Raw genomic sequence first — 25,602 nt, 5'->3', positions numbered from 1 at the left:
CATTGTGGAGGCTTGTATTAGAAAATTAGCATCAATATAATTCTATTAGTTTAAGTTTCTTCTTCTCATCTTCATGCAGTCATGCCTACAGCAGCAGAGACTTGGCCCAGATCCCAGTGCGTTCCTTCATCAGAGTGGTGACGGGGAAGTTGGTGGGCATCAGAAGGAAGTCCAAATACGTCCTCTTGTCCAGTGGGGAGAAGGTGCCCTACGACCACCTCATCCTCTGTACTGGCCTGCAGTATCGGGTGAGATGATTGGTTCTTTTAATGTGAGTTGTAAAAAGTCTTTCCTCTGACAGCAGAGCTGTTGCTGCAGTGTGAACTGGGTGAAAAATATTTCCGACTTATGTGTGCTGTTTGGTTAGAGAAAATAGCAGAAAACATCTCATTACAATGCAGTCACATCCACCTGCACCGCCCCCACTACACACACACTAATAACCATGAATCAGAATGATCAACTTTTTTTATAAATTCAACAAAAATTGAAGCATGAGCTGTAGAGAAGTGTTTTTAATCATAAAACAGTTGTATTTCCCTGCATTAGATAGCAGAGGTGTCCCTAATAAAGTGCTCAATGAGTGTTTTCAGTAGGTTTTTTTTTTTTGCTTAAGCATCAACAGGATTCACAGACTACACTCGAGCCATACCTGAGTTACAAAAAACAACAACATAATATGACATCCTTGTGTCGCCGATGTTCCTTTGGCATTATAATTTAGTTCTAACTTTAAGAGGAGAAAAAAAGCTATTTATAGCTCTTTAAAGCTGACACAGAGGACACAGCTGCAGCACTTAGACAGGTGAAATAACAACAAAATGTTTGTTTCTGACCTGAGGCTAAGAAATGGGCAGGAAAAGACAGGAATTAAAATCATAGACAACACACAAGAAAAAGCCAACTGTCAAAGTAAAACAGGAAACATACAAAAGACAGAATAAACAGGGACTGTGTCTATATGTCAGGTTGTCTCTGGGGACATCTCAGGCCCTCCAAGGTTTGGAGGCCTATCTCCACCCACCACCACTTCCCCTGCCAGTGGCGGACTCCCTCAGGTGTCGGTGCGTTGGTGGTTCTTTGTGCCTGGGGGTGGGCGTCCGGGTACACACCGGCTCACTCCTTGGCGGCCGCTTATCGGGGCCTGGAGTCTGGGGCTCGCTCGGGCCACTTCGGAGGTGAGGTGCCCCCGGCCTCTCGGCCTGGGGCTCGGTCACTCAGGCACAGCTGGCTGCTGGCGGAGCTCACGGGCGCGTCACTGCAACTCCCCCTGGCTTCTGCTCCGCGGCTGCTGAGTGAGCCCTCATCTGGGACTCTCCTCAGCTCTTACTGGGACAGTGGCGCGGCTGCCCCTCTGTTGGTCTTCCTTGGTCTCTTGTGTTCTGGGGGCCTCTGGATGTCTGGAGTTTTGATCTCCTCCATACCTGCTTCATACCCTGGAGGACGGGGCTGTGGCTCCCCCACACCCTCTAGCAGATCGTTACATGGAGAAACCTTTGGAATGCAAGCATGCTGATCCACACAGGTATGCACACAGGTGTACACACGGGTGTTCACAGATGCGAACTACAGCTTTCTTGGCTGCTGCCTCAAAGTACATTGTGCGCTGTCTATCTTGCGTGCTGCACAATATCGTTTATTACTTAGTATCTACTGATATCTACTGCTAGCTAGTTTATTGTGATGGTGCCGTTTTTTTTATTATGTTGCTCTTTGTTGTTTGCTTTCTCTTCTGTTTTTTTTCTCCATACAGGTGACCCAGGTGTTTTGTTTTTTTTGTTTGTTTGTTTTTTTTTTCTTCCCCCCCTTCTCACCGTCTCTTCTCCCCTTTGGTTTTCTTTCTCTCCCTCTCTTTCTTTCATTCTTTCTCCCTGTCCTATCCCCCAGTCATGTCTGTCCCATTTGTAGCAACTGAAAATAAAATAAATTCATAATTATAATAAAGGTCAATCAAATGGACCAATATGGCAAGGCCATGATGATCCACTTGGTAAAATAAATCCGCTTGGCATCTTTCTTGGCCTTAAGACAACAATTCTGATGGCTAAAGATCCAAACGGGACACACAAAACCCCCCAAAAAAACAAAAAAAAAAAAACAGAATAAACAGGGAAAGTTTAACCGAGAAGGCACATACATGAGAGAGGAGAGAGAACAGACTGGGGAGATTAATACAACAATGGAATGAAAAACAGGGACCAGAACTCAATAATTTCATTTGAAGCTCACAAAAAATAAAAAACATTGTCAGCATGAGAATAAAATCAAAACAGTGATCCAAATCAATAAATATAAAAGAACCAAAGCTTACGAACATCCCCACACCCTCGGACCACGACAGCAGGTCTGTCACACTGTCTTGTTATATGATTTTTGTCCATGCTGAAGGACACTTTGTACATAATGGTGACGCACAGCATTCCTTTCATGATGTCTCCTTTTAACTGTTTGATATTGCATGACTGAAATGTAAGAAGTTAAAGAAATGAATTTAATTTGTTTTGTGTGTGTGTGTGTGTGTGTGTGTGTAGGTACCGTGTCCCACTGGTGTAGATGTGAGCCAGCCTGTCACAAACAGCCAGCTGCACTCCACTCACAGCAGATACACTGGGCCCGTGCCCTCCAACCTCTTCACCCTCAACGACCTCCACGACTGCATGGCTGCTCGCCGCTGGCTCTGTGCCAACTTTTTGGAGCTGGAGGGTAAATGGAAAGCCTCGCCTACACACACACACACACACACACACACACACACACACACACACACACACACACACACACACACAGAGAACACCTAAAATTAATCTGTAGTAGTATGTCATTACTCAGCCAGTCGCTGCTGAAGTGCCCCGGTATAATTAGCAGCTAATTAGCTGCAGAGAAATCTTTCATCTCCGTGAATCAGGTCGGCCTCTTCCATCCATTTTCCATTATCATATCACTTTCTGAGAGCCGGGCTTTTCAGAGCAGGGAAAATGCACAGTGTCATTAAGCAAAATTAATCTGCTCTCTGAAGGAATTGTGCAGTGATCTAGAGTGAGGCTTTTATACATACTAATTAGCTGATTCCACTCATAAAGGAAAACCATTAATACATGCAAATTGCAGAGACAGACCTTTGCAGATACCATGTTTATTTCCATATTTTAATAATAACAACAGAAGGAAAACAAAGAGTGTATGTAAATCTCAGCCTTCGAGTGTAGGGAAGTTTCTCTGATTTGCCACAAATCCAACAAAAATAGAAAAAACAAAAACATTACAGTTGATCTTTAAACATTTTATTACCCTGCTCCAGCAATGTTCATGCAAGTATCATTTTTAATATAACATGCTCTGTTCATTTCCACCAACACAGAGATTATTAGCACTTCACAAAGATGTCAGCAGGGACAGTTGTTTATATAACTAATGTGTCCTGCATGGACATGACAATTAATATTTACGAAATGAGCATGTGCAGCTGTAAGCTATTAAATATAATGTTTCCTCTGTTTCCAAGTAACAAAACAACATATGATGAATTCATGAAGCCATATGAACATGTGCAATGACAGAAATCCTAAAGCTGACATGCTAACTGAACGTATTAGTGTGTTCACAAAATTAGGAAAAACACATCCAATGAGAAGGAAAGACTGCATTTAACGGGATCTATTTTTTGTGCATACTAATCGATGTTTTAGGAATGAGGGTCTGTTTACAGTGTGTTTTGTGTTGTTTTGTGTTTTTTCTCAGAAGCAGGGAAAGTTTTAATTTTTTTAAAATGTTTATGGTCACCGAGAGTTGAAAATTTTTGACCTTCTGGGAAAACCCAGCTGTCCAATCACAGTTTAGGAGGGGCAAGACAAAAACTATACTGTCCAACCATTGACTGCTAAGCAACAATGGAGGAGACGTTAGTACTGCCTGTAGCAAAATTAAATCCCCAAACTACCAGAGTAATTATACGGAAGATCATGATTAAAGTGGCATTTTGTTTCCCTGTGGGTGTAACAGTTAAGCAGCAGTCAGGTGGAGTGGAGTTCATGCAACACTTTACTTTTGTGGATATCGTGTATCATAGCAACCAAAGGAGCTCAGCTAATAAAACACTCCCAACCACTCCTAGCTGCATTTTGTTTGTGTATTTGTGTGAGATGGTCAGAGTATGTGGTAGTTTTCCAAAACAAACTACTGTGTTGTGTAAGCTCTTTACCGTCAATAGCAATGATATTTGTAGCATGTGATCATGGCTTATATAAATCTAACTCATCTTACCGCAGCTCTCATTCAGTACCATGGACAGAGGCCATGAACAGCAGCCCGTGAAAGCCTTCAACTCCTCCTGTGCTGATAAAACTAGACAAGAAAGGCATTTCTGAACTTGCCTCAGATTATACTAAAAGCAGATTAAATGTAGCAACTTCAATTCAGTTTTAATTATATTGCAATATAATAATATGAATATATATAAATATATAAATATAATCACAAAAACAGTCACCTTGAGGCACTTTATATTGTTAGATAAAGATTCAACAGTAATACAAAGATAACCCCAGCAATCTGATTCTTTATTTAACAGGAAGCCAATGAAGAGAAACCAATATAGAGAAGAGAAATATGCATTCTAGTCCCTGTCAGTACTCTTGCTGCAGCATTTTTGATTAACTGAAGGCTTTTCAGGGAGTTTTTAGGACATCCTGATAATAATGAATTACAGTAGTCCGAGCTAGAAGTAATTAATGTATGAACTAGTCTTTCAGCGTGACTCTGAGACAGGCTATTTCTAATTTTAGAGATATTATACAAATGGAAGAAAGCAGTCCTACATATGTGTTTAATATGTGCATTGAAGGACATATCCTGGTCAAAATGACTCCAAGATTCCTCACAGTGTTACTGGAGGCCAAGGTAATGCCATCTAGATTAAGTGTCTGATAAGACACTAAGATTTTATAGGGCCAAGTACAATAACCTCAGTTTTATCTGAATTTAAAATCAGAAAATGTATAGCAGTGGTTCCAAAACTTTGCTAGACCCCCTTTGTTTTACAAGAAAAATGTCCCCCCCCCCCCTAAATTACAGGTGTAATAAAATAAACTACTAGCTGTTTTGCGCTACGTCCACACCTGCACGGGTATTGATGTCATGGTCCTGGGCCGTGTTGGCCCAGTATTCTTAGTTCTCTTGTATTTTTGTATTCAGTTCCCTGTTTAGGTTCTGCTTCCTGAGTTGCCCTGTTATGTTGTTCCCTGTGTGCTTTCCCTTTGTGACTCTCACCCCCTGTGTGCCCCTCTATGTATTCATGAGCCCTTGTCCCCTTTCGTGTTTTATTCCATGTTTTCCCCAGCCTGTTATGTCTGTGTTCTCCCCGTGCTCTCTCCTCCTGTCTGAACCTCTGTGTACTTCCTGTTTGACTCTGCCCGTCTCCCGTCAGTGTTATGTTCACCCCGCCCTGTCTCGTTATGGTTATCTGTGTCAGCTGTGTTCCCCGTGTGTTCCCACTTTCCTCGTTAACCCTCTGTGTATTTATGTCTGCGTCTTCCTCTGTTCGGCGTCGCGTTCTCCCTCATGTTGTGTGTTACTCTCCCCGTGGTTCCTGGTACATCTCATGTTTAGTTTTTCCAGTTTAGTTCAGTACTGTTTTGTGTTTCACCTTTAAGCCAGCATTAAAACTGTGATCTTTAAGTTTATCCCCGTGTCTGTGAGTCTGCATCTTGGGTCCTTCTCCTGCCTGCCACACAACGAATCATGACAATTTTTGAAAATGCAACTGTTTCGTCCACACGTAAACGGCTTTTCGAATCACCGAAAACGGAGATTTTTTGTGTTTACGTGTGGATGAGGAATACAGAGTTCGTCACGCAATGTTAAAGGTATGTGCCTTTTTTCACGTCACGCTGTGCGCCACGTTATTGTTTACATGAGATGAATTGCAGAATGGCAGATAGAGACACAATACTGTTAATCTGACTATCTGCAGGTTTTACACACTTACACACGTAGTTACTGTCTCTCCATTTAGAAAGGCAGAGGGAGGCTCACGGTGTGATTATTTTACTTGTAGTTGTTTTTCCCTGTAATAATATTCAACATTGCTATCAATACATTTTTCAAAAAATGCCTCTCTGTGCAAAATGGGTTTAAAAACATAAACAACTGTTGGATGCTGTTTGTCCGTGATTTGAACCGAGGGAACAAATCGTGGCAGGATCAGCCTGATATTATTTGTATCCCGCTGTAACTTCACTGTATAAAGAGCTAACATCTCCAAAATGTCAGGAGTAGTTAGTCATTACAAGAAGTGTTTGTGAACTAAAAATCAAGAATGTGGGATACTATTTGTCCGTGATTTGGAGAGCCCGGTGCGTGCTCCCGATGCAGGGGAGACCTACCTCTGCACTTGCGCAGGTGACACCAAAGGGCAGATATGCTTCACCATATTTTCTAGTCTTTGGCTTAGAATGAAGTTGGTTTGAAAAAATAGTCAGCGATGCTTCATCTCCTGCTTTGCATTTGTGTGGGAGCCCTGACAAAAACCCGTCAATGATGCTAGCAGTGTCCAAGCATTTTTTTTTTCCTTTTCATACCGCGCCCCCCCTGCAATGGCTCTGCGCCCCCCCCCCCCCCCCCCCCCCCCCCCCCCCAGGGGGTGGGCCCCACACTTTGGGAAGGTCTGATGTATAGATAAAGTTGGGTGTCATCTGCATAGCAGTGAAAATGTATGCTATGTCTGCTGATGATATTGCCTAAGGGAAGCATGTATAATGTCAACAGAATTGGTCCTAGCACTGAACCCTGTGGAACTCCATAATTAATCTTAGTGTGTGAAGAGGACTCTCCATTTACATGAACAAATTGGGATCAATAAGATAGATATACAAACCACTGCAGTGCAATACCTGTAATACCTACAGCATGCTATAATCGTTCTAATAGGATATTATGGTCAATAGTATCGAACGCTGCAAAGGTCTAGCAGGACAAGCAAAGATATGGGTCCACTGTCAGAGGCCATAAGAAGATTGTAACGTTGACTAAAGCTGTTTCTGTACTGTGATGAGCTCTGATCTTCTGCAGAGGAATGGCTTATTTAAAGAGTTTCAGTCAGGTTTCAGGTAGAGCTTTACAACTACTCTTTCAAGAGTAGACTGGCCTATAATTAGCTAAGACCGCTGGGTCAATGTGACCTTACTTTGGTTTAATAACAGAGAGAGATGATGGAAAAAAAAGCTACCCCAGATAACACACAGTAGCATTAGCTGTTTTTCTTCACAGTCCAGGTGCAGTTGAATAGCCTTTGGATGGTTCCTGACTGAGTGAAGTGACCCAGAGGTGTGGCAGCCACAATAAGAGCTGTTTGAATTCTGTTATTACTAAGGAAAGGTGCTTCTGTGCTTCCTTTATTACCTCCTGCAGCTGAACCATCTTTCATGACAGGAAAGGAGATAATAACATCCCATAATTCATACTGACGCATCATTCACTGAAACCATCAACAAAACTGACAAGTCACACAGATCATGTAAATGTTAATTAACATTGTGTTTTTTATTTCACGCCATAACCTGCTGATAAGCTTTGATTTTTCAGCAATAGGCTGGTAAAGCCAGAGCTGAACGCAAAACATCACGCTTCTGTAATAAAATCTGATTTTATCGAGATGTAAGTCAAGATTATGACCAATATTTATTGATCAAAGTGCTTTTATGGTTTGCTGTAGTTCAGGTTTTTTGTATTTCCAGCCTTTTTTCACACATCAGGGCTGTTACTTGTTACTTTTGCTCCCTTTTTAAAAAAAATGTAACCTCTGTAATTAAATTATATTTTCACCGGTGACCTGCATGAAACAGGAACAAAAACTGTAAGAGTATTCAACTGAACATGATTTGGAAGGCATCGGTTAACTCGATGCCTTCTAAGGTTGTATTTCCATATCACATAATTCACTGGTCAGGTCCACTCTCTGAGAGGTCTTAGCTTAGTTTGAGTCCATCCACACAGTCACAGGCTCACTGGACAGCAGGCAGTTGTTTTGATCTGTTATTTATTTGTTACATTTGCAAAAACATATTTGCAAATTAAAGATAATCATATAAATGCCCCCCCCCAAAAAAAAAATCTTTTGTAAGCACATGTTCTCTCTTTTCAAAACAATTGTATTGTTATTTTAATGAAAGGATTTTTCACTGTTAGCTTAGTTTTAGTATAACTAGGAATACTCTGTTTACGTGATTCGCCATGAATTCACGCACATATAAAATTTCAGTTTGTGCTCTCTTTGTCTGTCGGACCTTTGGAATGAAGGTCCTGCAGTCGAGGTGCTGTCCATTACAAACAGCAAAGCACGAGGAGCTGAAGTACAAGGAAAACTCATTCAGATGCTCTCATTTGTCCTTGTGTATCTGTGGTTCAGAGTTCAGCAAGCCGAGGGCCTCTTGTAGAACAATGTGTAGCTTTTCCCTTCGTTTCCAAGGCCGTTTGTAAAACCTGAGCAGACTGAGCTATTGTCTGTAGACTGGAAAACATTGGTTTGAAAAAGAGAGATCATTTGTATTGTATCTTTGGACAATAACATCTGTTGTGCTCACAATCAGAAAAACATACAAGAGCTCCTATATGGAGAAAAATGCATGTAAATTCATTTTTTGTTTTCAGAAAGCTGTTACTGCAGTTTTTTGTTTGGATCTGAGTCCTCTCATGCATCACGTTTCATGTCTCTCATTAATGAAGGGACAGCGGCTGATTTTTCACCGATTTCAGAGTGGAAGGTAACAACTGTGCTCCACTATAAGCTCTCAATAAATGTTGCAGTAATATAAAACTTTGTAGGTAACATTTTGCTGAGTGTGAATACAGCAGCTAGTGTGTGTTTTATGGATAGTTTCTTGCCTTTTAACAGTGAGGTCTGTCATGTCGTGAAGAGCAGCTTTTTATCGTTTAAACCATCGCTGAGACAGTTTAAGGACATAGAAAAACTTTTCCATATTTTTATAACCTCTCAGTTGTTTATCCCTGTTTGTTTTTAAAGCCTGCCGTAGATCTGCTCCACAATATGTTAACATCATATTCTCCCTCCAAGTCCAACCTCTTGCATAGAAATAGAAGTTGATCGGGCTTCTTCTGTTACTGTTATTGCCGTCTAAGTGAAGTCCACTTCATGCCCAAGTCCACTGTCAACATTTCAACAATGATTTTTGTTTTATTCTTTTATTTTTCTCTAATTCTGTGTTTGTTTATTTTGTTATTTTTATATTATCAGTTCATTATATTTCTCTTTTATGTGATTTTCATGATTTGGTCATCATCATGTTTTGTGTTTCTCTTACAGTCATTTGCACTGCCTTCTCTGTTGGTCCTTTTTGCACTTTGGATTGACTCACACAGTTTTCAATAAAAATACTGACCAATATTTTGGTGCTTTTACTGCATCATGTGAGTATTTGTGAAGTTGGTTATTTCCTGTTATTACATGTGTTAAAAACATCCCGACCTGACTGTCTTGAAGCCGTCCAAAGTTCACGTAGGAAAACAGGCCAAGTACTCATATTTATGCAGGTGTATCATGCGGCTTAGTAACTTTAACCAGTAACTTTTAACCATTAACCACCTCACATAAACAATGAATGTTTATGTATGTTTTTTAAGAGGAATTCTCTTTTCTGCCAAACTTGACATAGGAGTTTGTGAGTGAACTCTCACTATGAAACCTTTCCTTCTTTGCGTCTTCTCAGATAACGCCATCGTCTACGGAAACAACATCGACATCTACACCACCGTAGAGACTCTGCTGAGCCTCGGCATTCGTGGATCTCGTATCCATCTTGTCCTCTTGCCTCCTGTGCCAGGCGTCTCCAGCTTCTTGGACTCATCTGTAGAAAAAGCCGCGGCGATGGCCATGGAGAACGCCATGGTCCAGATCCACCGTAACTGTGTGCTGGCCCAGTTTAACAATGGCAAACAACCCGACCCGCTCACATCGGCATCGTTTACCACTGATGCAGAGCCTCTCCATCTGCAGTGTGGAGTAAGTCAGAATTTCTGATGCTTTCAAAATCCACCGGATGCTTTCAGTGCTTATCCAGACGGGTTATTAATTCTTACAAAAAGAAATGATATCCAAACAATGGTGGGTTACTGGCCAAGGTGGCTGGTAGAGCTGGAAAAGCTTGAGCGGCTGAATTCTCCAGATTGTGGCTCTTGGTTGGATGTTAATTTCCCTCCTGGAAGCAAACTGTGTTTGTCAAGCACAAAATGATGTTGGTGTGTTTCCCATTTCCATGACTTCCATTGTCTCAGAAAGAAGATGATTCTGCTTCTGGGTTTGTGTTGAATTTTCTTGTTAAAATTCTGCTGTGTGCAAGGCCCTGTTGTCATTAGTCTGTGTGTATTTCACATGCTGTGGAAGACAGACACACAAGTATTTAGGAAAACAATGAATGCAAAACCCCAAAGTACCTATAAGTTTAATAAATGACAATTTTATTCCACCTCCAGAGTTTTGTTTTTTCAAAGAACATATTATGAGTTTGTTTTATCGTGGGTTTGTAATCGCAGCTTCATCACTCAGGCCTCTTGACTCTGAGCAGCTTGTGGACTTCAGGATGAATAATTATCTGTGTCAGTATTTAGTTTCCTGAAAGCCTCACCACTCGAGAGCCATCTTATATTTATCATCTTAATTTGGGAAGTTTAATTTCAAGCACAGACTGAATATGTTAAAAAAATGGGTGTGCTTCAAAGTGAAGCTGTGGCTTTTAACCTGCATTCTTTGTAGTGGCCAGCAGGGGTCGACTCCTCTGTTCTTACAAAGACTTGCCCCCAGTTTGTTCCCCGTCTGTAGCTCATATTTATCAGATATATATACATAAACGAAGAAAGGTAAAAACATCAGGTAGATGTTGGATCGTGTAAAGTGTGAATCCAATAAAGATTCCACCTCGAAACTCGATGGCTCTTTTTGTCCTTTCAGGTGTTCATCAACCTCTCCAATAAAGGAGTCGACTACGACGCTTTCAACAGCTTCAACAAGTCCTTCCTGGTATTTGATGGCAGGCTTGTCATAAACTCCAGCTTCAGAACCACCAATTCGTCCATTTGGGCTGCCGGGCCTCTCACCAAATTCTCCCGCCGTTACTACATAGATGAGTGGACACATGCCAACTTTAACTCCAAGGAAGTGGGCCAGGACCTGGCAGCCATGATGCTGCCCCTGTTTGATCCAACCGTGGAGCCTGCTGAGGCGCCTCCACCTGAAACAGATCGTCTGGTACTGCTGTACAAGCAGGCCAAGATTCAAGGTCTGATTAGAACCAAGGTTTAGTTTTGATTGATGGATAATTTCAGAAAGCAGTAGCTTTAGCCTTAGCTTTAGCTTAACCCTCTCAAGGCAGGCTTTGCAGATTTGCAACAGTTAAAAGCTAACAACCTGATTACCCCACATACATATTTTATAAGTTTTTTTACTCAGAAGTACCACTGCAGGTATTCTTTTGTGCATTAGCAACAAAAACTTAATATGAGCCTGAGAGGGTTAAGGGAATTGCCTTAAAGGCAGAATAATTTTGGAGGATTATTTTCAGCCATGAAACATGCAAAGGTGAGTAAAAGTAAAAATATGGGGCTGAAAATAATCAGAATGGGTCAAATTAGTCTTGAATTGAGAAGAGTTAACAACAGCAAAAGATTTATTTCCATCTGCAGTAATAATAATAATGTATACTTTTTTGACCCCCGTGGCAAAATTACTCTCTCTGAATTTGACCCATTCACCCAGTGGGGAGCCAATAAGCAGGCGCACCGGGGATCGGTGTGTAGGGACGGTACCTTGCTCAGGGGTACCTCAGGGTAACCGTTCTGTGGATTCGAACCCCCGATCTTCCGATCACTCCACATACTGAGCTATCCCTGCCCCCTCCAAAGTTTAGTATCTTGGCCAAGGATATTTGGCATGTAGACTAGTGAGAAGCCAGGAATTGAGCCATCAACCTTCCGATCAGTAGCTGACCTGCTCTACCTGCCTGAGCTACAGCCAGTAACTCATATTTTTTGGTGGACTTCTGATCAGGGACCTTCCACACAGTGGAGGATGGAAGCCCAAGGGAGTCATATATATATATATATATATATATATATATATATATATATATATATATATATACTTTTCAAAGACTTTCATCGGTAACACGTCCCTTGACGATGTGACGTTAAAATTCTCACTTTTGTGGTTTCGTTTATTGGTTCCCAACAGGAGCCAGCTCTGCCGGTCTGACCCTGTTTATTTATTATGGAAATGAATCTTCTTGGGAAACTACAACTGAACTGGTTTCTCAGTGGGCCCAGAAGAGCTGACCCATCTTAAAATTCCTTCACATTCATGGGCAGATCTCAGCTTTGCATATACTTTCAGGGTTTGTCGCTTCAGCTCGACGTTCTCCTCGCTGTCCTTCCTCCTGTCCACGCCTGTTGTCGCCTGCTTTTATCTGAGAGAATTCGTACCGCCAGAATGTTTTTCATTATGTGTTTGTGAAACATTTTCCAATCTTTCACCCACCCACCCAGCGCCGATGTTATTGTGGCGGACACTCGAATTATAGCTGCCGTAACAATGCCGCATTGTGCCGCAGCGCATTCACCGAGCGACCAAGGCCACTCGGCGGGTTACATAAACACGACAGCCTCTCTGCTTCGCCCTCCTCAGAGAGATGAAACACACGTGAACTTTTCAAAGGGATCTCAGCGTTCAGGGAGAGCACAGACGCCATATCAGCGGCTGTTATCTGAGTTCATTGTCTCAGTTGTGTTTTCCTCAGTGGGTGGATGCTAACAGTGAAATGCCTGTTATGATGTTTTTGCTGCTGTCCAATTTTCGAAGCCACAGAATTTTTCAGCACTGAAGCTAATCTTACTGAGATATCTCCCGCTGATAAGACCACAGGCTTTTCACTGCAGTGTTTTCTAAGTGTTGGTTTGTTAGATTATAAATAATATTTATCCCGCAAACAATTTTCTGATTAAATGCTCGTATTATAAAATGTGCATCAGAAGTTCTCTGAGGTAAAGCTGAGGTATTGTGAGTACTTTATACTGTTATAACAGCTTGGTAATACTCATGGAATAACGGGGTAATAAATAAATATCTGGAAATATCTTAACGTGTGTCATGTGTTTTGCTCTCTCCTCAGGTGGTAAGCTTCCTGGAGGATATCACTACCTGCATGTGACCAAACCATCTCCAACAGACCTGACAGGCCCTAAAGTTAAACAGGTAAGCACTCACTGCCCAGGAGTTCAATCTCTGGGTGTTTCATGTCAAACATGTAACCTGGGAATGATTATATTTATTAAGAAATTTAATTCCTGATTAACACAACATGTTCTGATGTTATTTCAACTTAAAACCGAAAAGCAAAATGAAACAAGAAAGCAACAGGTTTCTTCCTGTTAAATGGGGGCGACTATTTTTGTAATTTGGCGCTATATAAATAAAATTGAATTGAATTGTGGTATTGAATACAACACACTTTTTTCTTTTTTTATTGATTAAAAATTAATGTGGCCGTTAATCGACTTTTGTTTTTCAGATTATTAATCATCTTCTAGTGTTTTTAGTTGATATTATTTTTAATTGACTATTCAAGTATTTTGATTTGCTTTTGAAGATTTGCATTATAACTTGGAACCAGAGATCAGTGCTCGTGTTCCTCCATCCAAAGTTACAGGACAGAGCAATTGTGACGGGACAGCCGGAGAGAGGCGACTACTTCTGCTTGCATCTTGACTGCTATGAGCTTGTGGAGACGCTCACCTGCTTGTCCCTGAAGCCTCTCCCCGTCTCCAATTACCTGAGTCTCTACATGAAACATCAGCAGCTGCTGGGCCAGCTGCTGAGCTGCTACCAGCAGGGCCTGATCCCTGATCTGTACAGGTGGGACAAACACTGACAAATACTGTTTTACTGAACATCTGCCCATATTATTTGTATACACGCTAGCATGAAATATATATTGAATAAGTAAAAGCATAGCAGGTCAGTTTTAATTGAATTTATATAAAAACAAACCCCCAAATCATTTTTCATCAGGATTTGTGCACCTCCCCCAAAAATCTACACTTATGTATACACACACACACACACACACACACACACACACACACACACACACACACACACCTGCTGGTTACTGCAAAGTAACATACAAATAAAATGCCAGATTTTCCTAAACTAAATCACAACCTCCCTGGGTGGTCTGGCAAAACAGAAAGTCATATTATGTCATTTTAAGATTCTATTAAAATGGCTAAAAAGGCCCCAACAGAACCAATACCAGAGGTGTTTTACATCAGGCAGTAAACGCATACCCAATTTCTACTGGAAACCTAGACTGACTCGTGTTTGGAGCCAGCCTCTAGTGGTCATTAGAGGAACTGCAGTTTTCTGTATTTTCATTTTCAGCCCTCAGGTTTGAAGCCTGTTTAACCTTTCAAAACTTCATTTCTTTTCCTGCTTACACGTGAAACTTTGTTAGTTTGACGTTCTTTTTGCAGTTTTAGTAATACTGTGGTAACAGCAAGGCTGCTGGGATTATCTACATGACAGCAGGTGGAGGTCAAACCAAAAGCGAGAGCTCTTCGAGTATTTGTTATCTTTAAGTGAAGAAGAAATATTTCCTCCTCCAAACAAACACCACTATCCTCGAAGGTCATTTACATTCTGCTGCCGATGTCTTTTAGCAAACCACGGTTGTTCTTTAACTCTCATGCTTATACTTTTTAAGTATAGTGCATAAACATATTCGAGGGAGCATAATCAGTCACTCGCACTGTAAAAACAAATCCTCACAAGGACAAAAATAAAAATCCGATCTTTTGTCCAATGTTTTTGCTCGAGTCTTTGTCAGGACTGATGCAGCAGCAGGCGAATAAACGGCAAAACATCCCACACTCTGATTAGACTGGCAGAAATGAGCAGTTTGGTGAAGAGCCCGATGTCTGGTATCAGTATGTCGTCGAGAGAATAATAAAGCAGCTTCGGCAGATTGGTGTTTCCTACATGGTTATTGTGTTTTTTATACAGCATTTCTGTTATTTTGTCCAGCCCTCTGCAGGAGTATAATTTCAGGTATGCATGTAAGTGACTGCAGAAGAACTCACGCTGCTGTTTTTCACTTTTTGATGTGTGATTTTTGGCACTGAAACGAGGCAGACGGCAGGTGGGCAGCTGTGTAAAAACAGATGTTTTCATAACTGAGTTCTGCACAGAAACAAGCCGCTTTGACGTCATGTAACCGCTGACCGATCACTTCAACACACGAGGAAGATTCGGGCCTCCGCTGCCTTTGTCCTCTCACTTTGTGTGTGTGTGTGTGTTTGTTGGCATGACTATCCAGTGAGTAGGTATTTGTCAAGCAGTGGGTGACCTGCTTCTGAGGTTTCAACACAAATGACCCCCAGACATGGAGGGCTATTGTCCCCCCACCACCACCACCTCCTAATCTGTTTATGCAGCTCCCCAATCTGTCTTTGTGGTCGGTCCAGGACGAGACAAAGCTGGAGCCTCGCAACCACAGAGGCCGATTCCCCATCATGCTGCTCAGTCAGCTGACTCGTAAAGTCATTGTGGAGGCTGACGGAGCATCAGGAGCCGTTAAGATAATTGATTGACCGTGTGGCGGCTGAGGCTTATTCAGCCGACACACTTAGGGAAGCTTCTGGAAGTGTGCGTGTGTGTGTTTTTATTTCAAAGCTTCACTGAGCTTTTATGTAAACAGTCGGTTCACACAAGTTTCCAGTGGTGGAAATTAATCTCTACATTATATAGATGCAGGGCAATGGAATCAGATTCTGATTTAAGCTTCTGACATAATCTAGATTTGAAACAGTTGTTATTGTCAATGTTATAACTCGGGTGCACCCTTTTCCCTTAAAACCTCTGGTTGTTGGTGCTGAACCGAAGCACTGATGTAAAGGTTTTCTCTCCAGTTTCTTCACACAGAGCAGCTGTTTGGCCGTTTTCCACGACAGATTCTCCGATTTAGAGCAGGAGCTTCAGCAGACCCTCAAACTCAAGGTTGGTGCTCCACTTCTCATCTCCTACATCACACTTATGCCCCTCTGAGGGTTAAACTGTATTGGTTACGATGCACGGTTAAATCTTTGCACGTGGCCTTTGTGAAGGTGAAGAATTTTGAGACTGAGGCAGGAACTTCCACGTCCTGCTGCCCTGCCGGCTGAAATCAGATTGTTATTGCTGTCCATGTGAAACAGTCGTTCATGTTTTCCTGCAAATTTCCAGACTGAAGCGTGTTTTAAACTTCTTAAAAGTTCTGTGTGGTAACATCAGGGATGTTTTCTCTATTGAGACGTTCATCCAGTGTTTTGGTCAGAGCTCGGGTGAGTCTTTCTTTCTTTTGTCTGAATAAAATCATTAAGATCTGCTCTTCAGTCACTCCTGATCATCCAGCAGTCAGAGCGAGCTTGTGCCTTTGCTGTTGTTACACTGAAACCCCGGAAAGACATCCCAGATGTCCTCAGACAGATTGTAGTGTCTTTTTTAGGAACCTGTTTATTTTATTTTAGTGTAAAATACTTTGATTTTAAATGTGCTGTAGAAGTAAAATTTAGTGAATGAAGCATTAAGTACTCGGTTGGATGGAGTCAGTTACATGTCTCCTCACATCAGTTCTCCACAGCGATCACACCTTCAGCGCGAGCTTAGAGTTCTCCGGCACACTTTGAGTCGGGCACCGATCAGAACCTGCTGGTCTGTGGAAAAAAAGAAGCTCTCTCAGTGCAGTGCTGAGATTTTACTCTCCACCTGTGTGTCTCTGCAGGACCTCTGCCCTCCAGACCAATTGAAAGACGAGGACAGTCGAGCGGCTCTGAGGAGCAGTGCTGTGAAGTATCTGAGTTACAACCGAAACCTGCTGCCCATGTTCGCCTGCCCGGGCCAGCTCTGACCTCACGCCTGTTAAAATACTAAAACAAATCAGACTCTGTTTGAGGTGTGGTAACTGGTTTATATTGTGTATGTGTCACTGGATACCTCCAATCATTTGAGCTGGCTCAGGAACGCTGTGGAGACACTGTGTCTGCTATGTGTAAATATATTATTATATCAGATCTTTAGAGTCCTGGAGAAATTTTTAAAATCAGCAGCTCAGCACAAAAACACAGTCAGGAGTCACATGACATTTTTTAGTCCTGTTATGTTCAGAGAAAGCAAACAGACAGTCAGCGTCTCCAAACTGGATTACTCACACCAAAACACTGATTAACACTACTGATTTGTTTTCCATCAAATGGTTAAAAAAATATGTGTTTTCTTAGATTGCTTCGATTAATCAATATAATCCAAAAATTTTCCATCAAATAAATGTTATTTTAATTGTTTTCAGAGATAGAGAGAGAGAGTGGTCTAATCCAGTAAAACTTTCTTTGTGTAAGAGTTCTGGCTAACTTTTAACGCTATTACCATTAAATTAATGCTTGCATTCATTTTTCTTGTGTGGACATCTGATAATTTCCTTTTTAATCCTTAAGATCTCTCATTCATCAGAGTGTGAGCAGTGTTTTACACCAGATGAGAACGAGAGTCTGGCATACTTTTACATTCCTGTTTTGTTTTGTTTTTTCTTCTATACAATGTGCCAACTGTAAGTGTGACTCTGCAGGAGTGTGACCAATCACAGGGCCCTATAGATGCTGCACATAAAAGTGGATGTTTGGCTTTTTGGAAGGAGGAGGAGGGGAAATGAGGAGGGCGTCACTCTACAGCTGTATGCTAATGAGGCTGAGCTGAAGCCTGTCGGGAAAGTAACACACACACACGCACACTCCAACACGCACACACACTCACTAACGCACACAGAGAACATATGCCTGAACCCGCAAGCTGAGAAAACAGCACGCTGCTTGTGTGGAAATATAAAGTCAGATTGTAGGACATGAAACGCTGAGTGACTTTAAGTGTCAGCTTCACTGCGTGGATATCACAATGCGCTGTCCGTGGTAATAAACACACACTGTACACGGCGCTCAATGAGAGTTTTGCAGTGTTTGTATAGATGTTAGTTCATTTTGTGCGCTGACCTGTTACTGCTAAACCATTATCCACCTGCACTCCCTGTTATCATGAAATGAGCATTATGGGTGAAATAACCTATAAATAAAGTTTAACTATAATTTTTTTAACACAGCTCCCACTGGATAAAAAATCTCACTTTTAAAAGATGTGAGCTTTTTTTTTTTATCAGAAAATCTAGTTGTTGTTGTTTTTTTTAAACATTTGGAGGCATGTGCCTGCTTCTACCCGAGGAACATTTAAAAATTAAAAACGATAACAACTGATTAAAGAAAGTTCTCGAAACACGTGGATTTTAAAGGGACACACATTATTTTGAATGTTGTTTTAGGAAAATGTGGGTTTAAATATTCGTAAGAGACATGTAGATTTTTTTCATAAAAAAGACCAGAACACAAGAAACGACGCGTGTTTATTGAATGCTCTCAGTTTGGACACGCCAACAGTCAAAATTTGAAATGGGTTAGTGAAAAGACTTTCCGGACATCTCTCTCACGTCTTCATTTTACGCCAGAATCTTGCACCTGTCAAACGTGTCCTCGAGCCCTGCACCGACAGACAAGAGATGATGGGAGCATCATCTCTCACGGTGCAGGACAGACTCACATCCGACTGACCGGGTCAGACTGGACCTGCGGGGTTTGATGTGGTTTAACGGCCAGATAACCTCGCTTTGCCCCATTTGGAGACAGAAAAAGCGCACTGATTACGCGCAGCACGCGCCGACAGTATCTAGGGTCCAGATTGCTTTTTGTGTGCCGGGGGGGTAGACCCCCACTTCTTCTTCATCTTCCATTTTTTTCAACTGTGCAATTTCCTTTTCAATCAGGACGGGTCTACAGCTTGCACAAGCGCGACCATTGTGATGCAAAGCAGGACACCCTCCGCTCGCCATTAATTATGTATGCGTAAAATGACGGATTCATATGTCCGGAGTTAACTGTCACGCCAGCGCACATGCTGCAGGGCCACGGTGGTTTCAAATCTGTCCCTATTATTGTGGATGTTTAGTTATTTGTCCGCTGAGGTCGAATTTCAGCTGGCTTTCGTGTGCGTAAAAGCCGGACTGCAGATCTGATCTCGGGGAAGTTTGTTTCCCCGGAAGTCTTTATGAGTGTCTTAAACATTCTGAAGGTTTTGAATGGAAGCAGTTAAAGTCTGGAGCTGCTTTCACTGACATTTGCTTAAAATGATGTTGAGCATTTGTACTTTATTTCCCTATTATGCGCATTTTAGCCCTTTGAAGTTTCTTCCTCTACCTTCCATTTTTCTGTATTGTTATTTTGGGCCGTTATGTGGACGGATATGCCCCCTTTGTAGCCAAACCAGAGACCCCACCACCCCCAGAAAGAGACACATAAAGCCGAGGCACGTGTAGATTTCTATACAAACTCATCAGACCGTAAAAGCAGGAGACTCCTGGCGTGTGCCCGGGTCGAGACGAGGAGGAGGGAGAGTGAGTGTGTGTGTGTGTGTGTGTGTGTGTGTGTGTGTGTGTGTGTGTGTGTGTGTGTGGGTGGGTGGTGGGGGGGAAATACAATAAAACCCTCAGGTACATCTGCTTTGCAATCTGCAAATCCGCCCTCCTCCTCCTAGCTTCCATCAGCCTCTCCATCCTCCCACACCCACTCCCCAAATCCACAGGGGACCTCGGCTCCTTCTGATTGGTCGGGGATGAGGCAACGAGGGGGGGGACGGGAACAATGTCATCATGTCGCCTTAAAAAGAGTGCAGCTATGTTGTGGTGAAAGGACCTCGAGAGGAGAACACGGGATCAATAGCAGGAGGAAACAAACAAACAGAAAAAAGACGCATCAGATGGTTTGATTTTGTGCGCGAGCGGCTGAAAGTGGTTTTCTTCTTCACGCAGCGCCCAAAGTGCCTTCAGCTCCCCGCAAACATGCCCAGAGGATTCCTGGTAAAAAGGAACAAGAAAACCAACCCGGTGTCCTACCGGGTCCGCTCCGAGGACGAAGAAACGGACCAAACGGCGGCTGATGCTCCGCCGCTGCTGCCGCCCTCCTCCTCCTCTTCAGCGCATCTCGTCTCCATCCCGGTGCGCGCGCTGACGCCTACGCCCACCTGCGGGGCGGCGGCTACGGCTCCGGAGCCGGATGCTAAGCCCGTGCAGTTCGGGAACCCGGAGGCGGTGTATCAGTCTCTGTACAGCCCCACCCGCCCCGTCAGCCACGAGCACGACCGCTCCTACTCCGAGGCCCGCTTCAGCCTCGGCTCGCCGGTTTCCGCGGAGTCTTTTCCCACACCGGCAGCCATCACCGCCCTGGATCACCTCTTCGCCCCGGTGGACCTGAAGATCGGCTCCAGCAACAGCAGCCGCCCCGAGAGCAGCTCGTCATCCGCCGGGACGCTCCCCGCCGCTGCAACCGGCGGCTCCAAGCGCTGCGCCAACGACGCCGAGCGCAAAGGCAAGCCGCCGTCCAAGAAAACCAAAGCCATCCGCAAACTGCACTTTGAGGATGATGTCACTACGTCTCCGGTTCTCGGGCTGAAGATTAAAGAGGCGCCGGTGGACCAGAAACCTCCCCGAGCGCCACCGGCCGGAGGAGACCACGTCCCGCTGGGGGAGTTTGTGTGCCAGCTATGCCGGGAGGCGTACGCAGACCCGTTCGCTTTGGCGCAGCACAAATGCTCCAGGATAGTCCGGGTTGAGTATCGGTGTCCCGAGTGTGACAAGGTGTTCAGCTGCCCGGCCAACCTCGCCTCCCATCGGCGCTGGCACAAACCGAAGCCGCAAAATACGCCGAGCGACAAGGTGTCCGCGTCGAAGACGGCCTCGGATGAAGCAAAGGATTCTAGTGACAGGGACACACCCAGCCCCGAGCCGTCCGAGTCCGGTTCAGAGGACGGACTGTACGACTGCAGTCAGTGCGGGAAGAGGTTTAAGCGCCAAGCCTACCTGCGGAAACACCTGGCGTCGCAGCACGGGTCCCCAAAAGCGGCGGCGGAGGAGGACGCGGCGGGCTGCGAGCAGAGCGCGGCGCCGCTCAACCTGAGCGCCTCCTGCTGCCACCTGTGCCCCGTGTGTGGGGAGAACTTCACCAGCAGAGGCAGCCAGGAGCGGCACATCCGCCTGCTGCATTCCTCACAGGTGTACTCGTGCAAATACTGCCCCGCAGTTTTCTACAGCTCACCGGGACTCACGAGGCACATCAACAAATGCCACCCGTCCGAGAACCGGCAGGTGATCCTGCTGCAGATGCCGCTCCGCCCCGCCTGCTGATCCCGAACTGTGGACTGGCACACACCGGGAATCAGAGTCCACCCGCGTGTTTCTTTTTGTTTTTAGGATTTCAGAGTTCCACTGAAAAATAAAAAACATCTGTACCCTAAAGCACACTTCCTTAAACTGAGTAACAGATGTAAAGAGGTTTGTGAGAAGTTGTAACTCTGGGAGTAATTCTGTTTCACTGTAGCTATATATCTCCAAAGGACAAAACCACACCGAAGTCCAATCTTCCTCAAAGACACGTGAAAAATGTGCTTATTTGTGTCTTTTCGAGTAAAAATTATCGTCAAATAATTCACATTTTCTGTGGTAAACAGAGAGCCAAGCATGCTCTCACATATCCACTCACACGCAGCTTGCAAGGTTTCAGTGCCTTGCTCGAGGACACTTCAGCAACCTCTGGGTGTGTGTGTGTGTTTGACTCCTCCTGGCCTGTAACCCACACCCACGCCCACCCCAACATCACTTAAAATGATCCTCAAAGCTCTTTAAAAAAAAAAAACGTTAGACTGTTAATTTATTTTTCTAGCATCTCTGCACAAGTGCTATTAGCTCCTAGACCTAAGAGAGGAGATGACCTGTAGGATATAAAGCAGACTTCGCAGGCCTGAACAGACCTTATCTCATCACTCTGATTAGCTTTAACATAGCTCGTGGATCTGTGGATCAGTAGCTGTCGACTGAAAACAAAAGAGAGTAAAACTAGTGTAGCCGGTAATGCCTTTGGATTAGAGACTCCTGCTGTAAAACTGCCTTAAACTGACCTGATTGTTTTTATTTATCACTGGCTGAGCATATGATGATAAATATTTTCTACAAAGCCTTCTGTATTACCAGTATACAGTATATCTAATCTTTTTTCTATTTATTTATGTATTTATTAAATTATTCGTGTAAGTTACTGCTTTGTGTGGTCGAACCTGTGATCTGTCGCTGTGTTTTTTCATCATGTAGCCAAATCCTTTTTATTTCCTTTAACTTATGTGAGGGCGGCGTGTTCATGTGGCATTATAGCAATCAGTGAGCCGCTCCTGAAGACAAACCGAATGCAATCATGTTTTAATTTATTATGATGATGATGATTATTTATTTTGGTTTTGTTGTAACCCTTAGCTCTTATACTGCTTTGGATGTTTCTGCAGTATTTTGCTAAATGTCCAAATAAAAAAATAAAATAAAAAATAAAGACCAAACTGAGAAACAGCTTTCTTTGCCTTCTTGTGTGTTTTCTGCAGGTAACAGCTTGATTTACACCTCAAGTTGTGGCTTCTTGAAGAAAATGAAACCAAAATCCGTCCAGCTTATCTCCTTAAATGATGGTTCAAGTGTCTCCTCTTCAGTTACATGCCAAATAATTGAATTCAAAGGGTTTAAACAAGCAAAAACAAGGAAAAATGATAAGTTTCCATTAAAGTAAATTCAAATCTTTACATTTTAGAGACCAGGATCAGTGGTTTTGAGATGATTTAAGACGATTTTTCTAAACACCTAAATCAGAAAAAATCTTTCAAAAACAGTTGTACAATAACAACATCACTGCTATCACGTCACCTGTGACCTCTTTAGGTTTTGGTTGTAGCTTTTAAGAAAGATCAGAGCTTTCAAATAACTGTTTTGTGCATTTTGGTCTTAAAGGTCTTCTGTCCATGATGACTGAAAAGACTTGATGTTGACCTTAATTTAATCCCAGGCGGGTTATTGATAACTTCATGGATGTTAAGTGGCTATTTTACAGGTATGATTTTACTTGTGCTGTGTTTAGTTCAACGAGGGACGACTCACACAGGGACAGCACACAGCTTGGTTGGTAAAATCCCATCTAAGCCCCAAAACTATGGACTTCTGCTTTAACTGAAAGTGAAACCAAAGGAAAAGTCACGCCTGCAAGAACCTGCCTTTACATTTCCGTCTGACTCTAACTGGGACCATAATCTGCAAAGTGAATGCCATATTGGATTCAGTAAAACTTAAAACTACCAGATGAGACCATAAACTCACTGAGAAGTTTTTCTCTAAAGTCACAGATTAAGGAGCTGAAAACTGTTTTCTCACGCAACCGGATGTCTTTTTTGTCATTCTGTTTGAAACAACGAAGGGCTAAAGAATCGCTGCACATAACATTACGTACTGAAAGCTTTTTGTTCATTTTACAGCACAAAACGGCACATTTTGACATTTTTAATTCTCTTTACTTCTACTGTGCAATAAAATCAAACATATTTACAGCTATGTTTAGTTCCAATAACACCATATCCATATGGAAGTCAGAGGTCTGAATAACTCACTCACATTCTCTCCTGGTGTGCTCATGTGTTCTGGGTTGGTACTTAGCTCTGACTTAAAAAAAAATCCTGTGAACACTCCTGGTACTTGGCTGATGAATTGCACTTACATTTTACAGTATTTTTGCAGTATTATTACAGTGCACTGACAATATAATACTATACAACAGTAAGAAAGCAGTAGATTAGAGTAGAACGACTGTAAAACAACAGTTTAATCTCCTGTAATTTGAACGTTACATTTCTTACAGTTTGTTTTATTACCGTTTAAAGGAAATGTTTTACTTCACTAGATTAGTTTTAGTTTCTTATATAAAAAAATCTTAATTATTTGTATGTCTGTGAAGGTTCTCAGTCATCCAGGTCATCGTAGTCAAAGGAGCTTGCAAAGAAAAGCGTCTGGACTTCTTTAAGTTGCTTGAAGACGTTTCACCTCTCATCCGAGGTGAAAATTATTTGTATATAATTTTATAGATTAAACTACCCAAAAGTATATAAGCCAGTCAGATGAGCTCCTGCTCAAAAAGTCAACATCTGCACTGTATCCACCCAAAAACACAGACATCAGCTTAATTTGTGAAAACGTAACTACATTTTTTGGATTTTTACACTTCATTAAAGTCTTCCACCCCTGCAGGTTCAATTCAGTCTTCAGGGTCATTCATCAAACGTCACTACGACCCTGAAACCAGAAGCTGGATTAACCCCCCAAAGGGGTGTGTGTGCCCCTGTGAACCCCAACTGTACATGACATTATTTCCACAGATACCAAAAGCACACTAATCAACACTCAAGAGCTGAAATAATCAGCAATGAGGCAATTAAATTAGCGAAACCTCACTGAAAAACTTTTTTACAGGGGAAAATAATGCCTGCAAACCGTTTCCTGGATGGAAACATTTAATACTTCTGCATTCTTTAATCATAATATTAAACTCTGACTTCAGGAATGTGTTTACTCAGATATAATGTACATGTTCTTATAACCAGTTAACGCTCACTCCAGCACCTGGAAAAATCTGGACTTCAAAAATGAAAAAGCAACATGTGGCACATAGTAATTGAAAGCGTATGTTTCTTCTGTGGCCAGATATCAGCATATACATTTGCAGAATTTAAGAGTAAAGTGCAAGATTTTTGTCTCTACAAGCATTATGGCTCTCATTCGTTCTACTGGCAGTTATGTTTAATCCTCTGCAGCAGGGTGTCGAGCACATGGAGAGAAACAGAGCAGTGGCAGCCCGCCCGTCGTTGTGACTCAGGTATTTCCTGGAGTCCTCAGGAACTTAACTCTTCCACTCTGTTGCTGCTTTGTGCAAAAGCCCACGTCTACCTGCTTCTCTATTTATAATATTTAAGAATCCAGATGAACAAGAGAGGGGTAAAATTAGACACACTCAAAGATGCATCTTAAATTTGAACAATATCCAACTATCAGTGGATCTCCTCGCAGCCAGACATGCCCCAAACCCCTCACCTGGAGGATCTCAGGAGGCCTCGAGATCTAAGATGCCTCATCCCCCTTATCTGGCTCCTTTCAATGTTGAGGACTAGCAGCTCTGTGCTCCTCACCCTACCTCTAACAGAGAGCCTGGACAGGAAGCTAGTTTCTGCTGCTTATACACACGATCTCACTCCTTCAGTCACTGCCTGCAGCTCGCGTTCACCACCGACCGCTGTAACGTTGTTCGTTTGGTGAATTGACCAGCTTCTCCTTTAGGCTTCTCTCTCTTTATCACAAAAGACCAGTACAGGTTGGTAAGACATGTCTCGCATTTGAACAATACTTTTTTGCAGGACAAGGTTCCCCAGGTTTTCTGTGCATTCATTCCTTCAAACGATCACAGAAAGGAAACGTGTAAAGACAGAAAACAAAGGCTTCATCTGGGCTGAAGAGAGCTGTGATTTTGAGGCATTTCTCCTTAAATATGATTCATTAACGCTTCCAAGCTGAATACAGACCAGATGATGTATTTTTACAAGCATCAGTCTCAATTATGAATCAC

At 42.7% G+C, this 25,602-nt stretch overlaps 2 protein-coding genes across 4 annotated transcripts in view; both read left to right on the top strand.

Moving 5' to 3' along the window:
• Positions 1-17,481, top strand: part of cfap61 (cilia and flagella associated protein 61) — a 45,839-nt gene extending 28,358 nt beyond the window's left edge. For all 3 annotated transcript variants that reach the window (XM_085432629.1, XM_085432631.1, XM_085432630.1), the window contains 8 exons: positions 80-248; positions 2,532-2,703; positions 9,720-10,012; positions 10,958-11,285; positions 13,170-13,252; positions 13,701-13,912; positions 15,967-16,054; positions 16,818-17,481. In XM_085432629.1, coding sequence (XP_085288755.1) covers positions 80-248; positions 2,532-2,703; positions 9,720-10,012; positions 10,958-11,285; positions 13,170-13,252; positions 13,701-13,912; positions 15,967-16,054; positions 16,818-16,943 — 1,471 coding nt within the window. In that variant the 3' untranslated portion in view covers positions 16,944-17,481. The remainder of the gene's footprint in view (positions 1-79; positions 249-2,531; positions 2,704-9,719; positions 10,013-10,957; positions 11,286-13,169; positions 13,253-13,700; positions 13,913-15,966; positions 16,055-16,817) is intronic.
• A 2,410-nt stretch (positions 17,482-19,891) lies between these two features.
• Positions 19,892-22,519, top strand: insm1a (insulinoma-associated 1a). Its single transcript, XM_085432634.1, has one exon. The coding sequence runs from the start codon at positions 19,968-19,970 to the stop codon at positions 21,306-21,308; it is 1,341 nt and encodes a 446-aa protein (XP_085288760.1). The 5' UTR covers positions 19,892-19,967; the 3' UTR covers positions 21,309-22,519.
• Positions 22,520-25,602: the final 3,083 nt, after the last annotated feature.

The sequence above is a fragment of the Copadichromis virginalis genome, linkage group LG15 (genome assembly GCF_057382275.1).
Source record: "Copadichromis virginalis isolate Kocher_CV1m ecotype Utaka linkage group LG15, C_Virginalis_male_GT1.1, whole genome shotgun sequence".
In the NCBI taxonomy this organism is placed as follows: Eukaryota; Metazoa; Chordata; class Actinopteri; order Cichliformes; family Cichlidae; genus Copadichromis; species Copadichromis virginalis.
Note: the sequence above shows the minus strand (reverse complement) of the source record. Positions and strands in the feature narration are given on the sequence as shown.

Coding starts and splice junctions, on each gene's coding strand:
- insm1a (XM_085432634.1), top strand. CDS start 19,968: ATGCCCAGAGGATTCCTGGTAAAAAGGAACAAGAAAACCAACCCGGTG.